Source organism: Dipteris shenzhenensis, chromosome 4 (assembly GCF_047967505.1).
Source record: "Dipteris shenzhenensis isolate YYH24624 ecotype China chromosome 4, Dip_SZ_1.0, whole genome shotgun sequence".
Taxonomy (NCBI): domain Eukaryota; kingdom Viridiplantae; phylum Streptophyta; class Polypodiopsida; order Gleicheniales; family Dipteridaceae; genus Dipteris; species Dipteris shenzhenensis.
Window position 1 is genome coordinate 4,882,378 of NC_141599.1, and position 7,706 is coordinate 4,890,083.

At 41.3% G+C, this 7,706-nt stretch overlaps 1 protein-coding gene across 1 annotated transcript; it reads left to right on the forward strand.

Annotated features, from left to right (window-relative positions):
* The first annotated feature begins 846 nt into the window (after positions 1-846).
* LOC147902363 (uncharacterized) lies at positions 847-4,200 on the forward strand. Its single transcript, XM_087373205.1, has 3 exons — positions 847-1,430; positions 3,316-3,569; positions 3,632-4,200. Exons 1-3 carry the CDS (start codon positions 847-849, stop codon positions 4,198-4,200), a joined length of 1,407 nt encoding a protein of 468 aa, XP_087229331.1.
* Positions 4,201-7,706: the final 3,506 nt, after the last annotated feature.

Consider the following 7,706-nt stretch of genomic DNA (forward strand, 5'->3'; position numbering starts at 1 on the left):
GCACCACAAGGAGAAAGCAAAAAGAGAAGCATTTATTTTGGGGGGAGAGGAGGGGGGGGAGGGATGATTCGTGGGGAAGGTAGTAGGGTTGAAAAGTTTGTTTGTGGCCGTTGATGAGAAAGGCATGATGTAGCTTAAAGAGCAGGTTTGGGTTGTAGGATTGAGAGGGAGAAGGACATTGTTCAGGGCATATAGACCTTGGGAATGTCCCTGTAGATGAGTATGGGAGGTAGAAGAAGCATTTGTAAATCAATATAGCTTGCATCATAGCTTAAAGGAGATGAAGATTCTTCAACAAGGAGTTCAGCATTAATTAAGCATCCAATATAGGAGACTTTGATAGATGTCTAGGAATAGATAGAAATGTGTCCAAAGCCAATGGTGGTGGGCGTTCCATAAATTTTAGGCAGTGTTGGTAATTAGACTTGGTGCATGATGATTCGTGGGGAAGGTAGTAGGGTTGAAAAGTTTGTTTGTGGCTGTTGATGAGAAAGCCATGATGTTGCTCAAAGAGCAGGTTTGGGTTGCCAAATGAGATGTCGGGAGGGGTGAGAGCGAGAAGGACGTTGTTGGGGGGCATGTAGACCTTGGGAATGTCCCTGTAGATGAGGATGGGAGGTAGAAGAAGCGTTTGCAAAATGGTGTAGCTTGCATCATAGCTTAAAGGAGATGCCCTTCTTCAATAGGGAGTTCAGCGTCAATCAAGGATCCAATGTAGGAGGCTTTGATAGATGTATAGGATTTGTCTCAATCTTTAAAGCCTTGAGTCTAATGCAGTTTGACAACTGAGTCAATATACATCCCTAAAAATGTGTTTCTATTTTGTTTCGGCCGCAGTTTGCAAGGATGACTTCTGCCATTGTTCCCCACATTGAAGAGGAAATTTCTGGCATTGTGGTGCCGTCCTTTTGTGAACGACGAAGTGTGTGTGAAATGCAACAAGTTGCAAGGGCAGAGAGTTCTACGATTTCTGACATTGTCGTGTCATCTTTTCATGAACGACGAAGCCTTCGTGCAATGAAACGAGTAGCAAGAGCGAGGGCTTCCACTGGTGGGACAAATCAGACAGCTAAGTGCTTCGCCAAACAAAATGGTGTTACTATTAAGTCCATCCATGAACATCGCACTTTTGCTATAATGAAACGTCTTAGAGGGGAGGGACCTTCCACCCGTGCAAAAAAGTATGCAAGGAAGTGTCTGTCATCTTCAAGGCAATATGGTCTCTCTATTACGCGTCCTTTGAAGTCCATTCAAAATGTATGCGAGCATAATGGTGATGTGAATGCTATGAATACAAGATATCTAACATCCTTATGGAGAGAAGTCCATCCTGAAAATGATGGAGTGGTAACAGAGGGTAGGGGTGCATCCTCTGAAACTCTCATTGAGAGGATTGCTCATATTGAGAATAATGTAAATGACACGAAGCAGTATGTACGACAACTTTTAGGGGGGGGTGAAGAAGGCTCAGTAGTATGTGATAGAGGATGTAGGTTGCAAGTTGACAAGCTAAAAGAGCAAGTTGATCTGTTGTGCACCGAGGTGTCAACATTCAAAATTGGTTTGAAGAGGCTAACAGCCTTGATGACAAGGATGAGCCGTAAGTTGGAGCGCATTACAGCTCATGAAAATTGAGATGGTTTTGGGACTTCTATATTGCTTTTTGTAAAGGATCGCAAAGTTCTTCTATGTTATTTGCATACAAGGGTCAATCTTAAGTTATTTAGTAGGATAGCCTTTTGTGCCTACCACACAAAACTTCTGTATTTGGTTTTCAATTGCAATAATAAATTTTTTTGAGCTTTCTTATCTTTATTTGAGCTACAATTGATGGAGTATCGTTATATGTCATGGAAGGTAAGGAAGAAAGATTGATGAGTGAAATATATGTGAGTAACCTTGAATGATCCTAAGTCCTTCAGATACATTTATTTAATGTGCTCTCTTTTTGAGTACATATTTAATTATGATATTAGCGTATGTCATGCATGTAGATACATACATACACACAACTTACCTACATATATCGCTCATGTTCATGTACTCACACCCTTATGTTGTTCATCTTAGTTCCCAATCTTTGTATTTACTAGAATACATGTTACAAGAATGTCTGATCATCATATTCTTTAGGTTGCATCTACATACATGGCATTGAGTCTTTCCATACATATGTTTGCATGAATTTACACATATATGCATGCAATTATGCACTCATGTGCATGCACTCATACCCACAAAGCATTTACACCTACATATGTTTCATGGATGCATATCTTAAGCGAAAAGGTGAAAGCTTCATGCTACGAAATTACAATAGGAAGTTATAGGCTATTTTTGCATTTTGCATTGTCAAGCATTCCATTTAGCATGCATGAATATTTCTATTAGTTGACTCCATTTGGCATGCATCATTACTTCTACCAAATGAGTCCATGTACACTCCATTTATTTGATTGACCATTTAATCCTTTGCCTTATATGCCATAAATCCCAAACCTTATATATATATATATATATATATATATAGAGAGAGAGAGAGAGAGAGAGAGAATAAGATATATATAGTTCTGTTCATAAACAGACAATGGCAAAAGAAACAAGTTGTCATAGGAGAAAATTATGGGATTCAACACGCACGGCACGTCGCAGTATTGCCAGACAGAGAACAATGTTGAAAAAACAAGGTTTTAGACACATGGAGCCAATTGTAGAGGTTGTTCATTGCAGACAACATAATCAAATGCAGGGACATAATGATGTACAATGGAATGTAGATAATTTAACTTCTCTTGATAAGAGAAGTTTATTGCATTCAACACGTAAGGCACGTCGCAATGTTGCTAGGCAGAGAACAATGCTCAAAAAGCAAGGTACAAGTACAACTATGGAATGTATGAGTACGGAGTTTGCTGATAGTCTTAGAGAAGGGAATGTTTTTTGTACTGCAATTAGAAGTGTGAGAGTGCAGCCACATGCAAGCATGGATTCTCACTTTCTAGAGCCAGCAGAATCTACTTTTTGCCCCGATGGTGCACCGAATGTGCAGCATTGTGTTGTTGGGGGAAGAAATACAATAGATGCTCCAGTAATAGGTACAACAATTCAATTGGATGCAGTTAGAGATTATGGGCAGTCAAGGGCACGAGAGCATGTTGTTGGCAGCAATAGGAATGCATGTTTAGGGTCTAGGGGGATCCTATCTATCCTGCATCAATTTCCATTAAGGGATGACATAGGGCACCCATCTTTGTATCCATTGGTTTTCAATAGTCCTGTTGTTCATTCACTTGGAGGTATGGATTGCATATGCAGTTTTTGTCATGCTCAATTGTGGAAGCAAGAGACCAGAAGTATGCATCGGGTTGTGGGAAAGTATTGTTGTAAAGTTGGCCGTGTGTCATTGTTGCCATTGGAAGATCCACCAGAGATTTTAAAAGTTCTACTTCATGGAAGTGACGCTAGAAGCAGATCATTTAAGGATAATATAAGAGCCTATAATAGTGTCATGGCGTTTGCCTCATTGGGAGCCCAAGTTGATCAAATGTTTTCTGGGAATAGGGGTATACATAATTTTCGGATTCACGGGGAGCCCAAGTTGATCAAATGTTTTCTGGGAATAGGGGTATACATAATTTTCGGATTCACGGCACAGTGTACCATCGTGTCGGGAGTTTGCTACCTGATGAGTCTAGACAGGAGCTTCCACGGTTTGCACAATTATATGTCCATGATACAGATCATGAGTTGCAAAACCGTTTGGATGGGATGCCTGGTTTGAATCTTGGCATTTTGGAATTGTTGCAAAGGATGATGCATGAATGCAATCCGTATGCCAATGCACTGGTTGCTGTGGGGGAAGTATTGAGAAGAAATCCACATGCAAACTTGAAGATGGTAATTTGTGAGAGCCGGTCAACCTCAAGACAGTACTTGGTCCCAATAGCTAGCGAGGTTGCCGCTATCATGCCAGGGCAAGGGGATGATTCTGATGTTGGGAATCGAGACATCCAGTTTTTAAGACGCAATGGATTGATAACCAGAATATCAAATTTGCATCGATCATACATGTCTCTCATGTATGTTCTTCTATTTCCCCGAGGGGAGGATGGATGGCATTTATATATTCCTTATAGAGATGTTCCTACTCACGTATCATTACATGATGTACAAAGGAAAAATTGTGTGACACAGAGATAGTATTATGCGTACCGTCTGCAGGTAAGGCCTAATACAAGTGCGTGCCTTCTACAAGGGGGGAGATTATTGCAACAATATATTGTTGATGCATATAGTAGTATGGAAGATTCCAGATTGGTGTGGATACGTAACAATCAATCTTCTTTACGTGCAGAAGTTTATCAAGGATTGATGGACATGCTAAACGCAACTGATGCGGTCCATAATGTATTGGGCAATGCTGTCGGACGTAGAGTTGTGTTGCCATCCTCTTTTACAGGAGGACCGCGGTATATGTGCCAGTTATACCAGGATGCAATGGCAATTGTGAGAAAAAAGGGTAAACCAGATTTGTTTATTACCTTCACCTGCAACCCAAAATGGTCAGAAATATCTGAAGGATTATTGCCAGGTCAAAGAGCACAAGATCGCCCGGATTTGACAACCCGTGTATTTTATCAAAAACACAAGGATCTGATGCAGTCGATTATAAAGCATGATTTGTTTGGAAAAGTTGTTGGGTACGTATGTGTGATTGAGTTTCAAAAGAGAGGTCTTCCGCACTCACACATACTATTGATTTTGGAAGGTGCATTCAAACCTACTCAGGTTGGTCACTATGATCAATTGGTATGTGCAGAAGTTCCAGATAAAACCCTTTTCCCTGAGTTGCATGAGATTATTGCACAATGCAATGTTCATGGCCCATGTGGTGTACTTAATGTCTCTGCTCCTTGCATGTTTGATGGCAAATGTAGTCGTCACTATCCACGTCCCTTCTCTCAGTCTACTGTGGTGGGTAACGATGGTTACCCTATCTACATGCGTCGAGATGATGGTAGAAAGATACGGGTGAAAGAGGGTATAGTGGATAATCGTTGGATTGTGCCATTCAATCCTTTCCTCTCTATGAAGTACAAGGCACATATCAACGTTGAAATTTGTTCCACAATTACTGCAGTCAAGTATTTATATAAATACGTGTATAAGGGACATGACAGAGCAACCGTCAGGATGCAGATAAATCGTGTGGAAGGACAAGGACAACTACACAACCCAGTTGATTGTGGAATTGATGAGATAAACTATTACCTAGATTCACGTTATGTATCAGCATCAGAAGCATGCTGGCGCATTTATGAGTATGATATGCATGATGAAAAGCCAGATGTACAAAGGTTGCAAGTCCATCTTCCGATGTTGAATAATGTGATATTCAGAGATGATGATGATTTGCACAATGTGGTCGATAGGGAACAGAACAGAAAGACCAGCCTCACGGAATGGTTCACTTACAACCGATTGCAACATGATGCAGATAATTTGCTTTACAGTGACTTTCCATGCGAGATGGTTTGGAACAAATCCAATAAAAAGTGGTCTAGAAGAAGGCAGGGCAATAGCATTGGTCGGATATATAACATTTCTCCATCTGCTGGTGAATTATATTTCATGCGTATGCTACTTAACGTTTGCAAGGGTTGTAAGTGTTTTGATGACTTGCGCACTTTTGATGGGCAAGTTTACCCTACTTTCAAGGCAGCATGTATAGCTAGAGGGTTATTGGAAAGTGATGAGGAATGGTTTATCTGCATGCAAGAGGCCGTTTTACATCAAAATAGCACACAGTTGAGGCACCTTTTTGTTGCAATTTTGATTTTTTGTGAGCCAACATCTCCAGGAATTTTGTGGGAAAGATTCTCAGACGATCTATCGGATGATTTCTTCCATGCATTCGAATCAAGTATGGTTGACCGTCGTGGATTGGCACGGAAGGAGGCTCTATGGCACTTGGAGCATATTCTCCAACAACATGGGAGAAGGTTGGTAGAGTTTGATGGATTGCCTACCTTGGATAGATCATGTGTATTGGCAGCTACAAATGCTCTATTGCAAGAAGAAAGAATGTTTGATTTTGAGAGTGAGGCACGACTTGGTCAACAGATGGAAAGTACCTTAAATCATTGCCAGCGGACTGCCTTCGATCAGATTCTGACAGCGGTCTATGCAAATGTTGGTGCGATATTTTTTCTTGATGGTCCAGGAGGATCTGGAAAGACTTTCCTATACAATTGTTTGCTTTCTAGGTTGCGTGGTGAGGGGCATGTCGCTTTAGCATGCGCTTCTTCTGGGATTGCAGCGTTGTTACTAAGTAATGGACGCACAGCACACTCGCGGTTCAAGATACCACTGGATTTGGATGCCACCAGCAGTTGCAATATAAAGGTTAACAGTCATCTTGCAGATGTTCTGAAGATAGCAAAGTTGATAATATGGGATGAGGCACCTATGACTCATCGATTCGCATTTGAGGCACTGGATAGGACGCTGCAAGATATCATGTCAAATGACCAACTGTTTGGTGGAAAGGTGGTGTTGTTAGGGGGGGACTTTAGGCAGGTCTTGCCAGTTATTCCCAAGGCAAGACGAGAAGATATTGTCAATTCTACATTGTGCCACTCAAGGATTTGGAGATGCATCAAGGTATTGAAGCTGGTACAGAATATGCGGGTTATTCAGGAAGGTGATAATTCAATAGAGCAGGAATTCATACAATGGGTGTTAGATATCGGAAATGGAACTAGCAGGCATATAAGAGAAGACACTGTTGCAATCCCATCAAAGATGCTTTTAAGGACAAACTCTATGGAAGGTCTGATTGAGTGGGTGTATACAGGACTTGCAAGGGTTGTGGATTATGCATCGTATTTTCGAGACTGCGCTATTCTCGCACCTCGAAACCTTGAAGTTGATGCAGTCAATGCTACTGCACTAAAGGCAATGCCCGGCGAGGAAAAGGAGTATCTAAGTGCAGACTCAGTAGAGAGCTCATGTGGAGATTCTTTTTTGTATGCAGTAGAGTATCTTAACACGCTCGATCTTGGTGGTGGATACCCACCTCATCGGCTGGTTTTGAAACAAAATGCTCCCCTCATTTTGTTGCGCAATCTAAATCCTCGACAGGGATTATGCAATGGGACTCGGCTGATATGCAAAGAGTTCCACACGAAGGTATTGGAAGTTGAGATTATCACTGGTACCAATGCTGGAGATAGGATGCTCATTCCAAGAGTAACTTTCATTCCCAGTAACTTGAAACTTCCATTCAATATGAGAAGAAGGCAATTTCCTGTTCGGCTAGCATTTGGCATGACGATAAACAAGGCACAGGGCCAAACAATGTCTATCCTAGGCTTATACTTGGCGACACCGATGTTTAGTCACGGGCAATTATACGTGGCTTTCTCGCGTGTCCGATCATCAAATGCAGTCAAAGTATTCCTTCCAGAGAGTGTGGATCGGGTTAGTGATGAGGATGCTGAAATGAGTTGTACCACAAATGTTGTATACAAAGAGGTTTTACAATTGGCATCAAGAAGAACCTAGCAGTATGCCAATGCTCTTTGAAAGCCTCTTCAGACTTTGGTGGGTGACAAATTTTCACAGTCTTTTTTGTATCGTTGTGTTCTTTTAGGCGATCAAAGGTCTATCAATTGTAAGCCTTTGAAGTGTGGATTAAAAATTGG

What these genes read in the sequence shown, in the direction of transcription:
- LOC147902363 (XM_087373205.1), top strand. Translation starts at nt 847, where the DNA reads ATGACTTCTGCCATTGTTCCCCACATTGAAGAGGAAATTTCTGGCATT. An exon ending in AATGTAAATGACACGAAGCA is followed by an intron (nt 1,431 to 3,315) that starts GTATGTACGACA and finishes TTGCATATGCAG; the next exon opens with TTTTTGTCATGCTCAATTGT. An exon ending in TTCTGGGAATAGGGGTATAC is followed by an intron (nt 3,570 to 3,631) that starts ATAATTTTCGGA and finishes ATAGGGGTATAC; the next exon opens with ATAATTTTCGGATTCACGGC.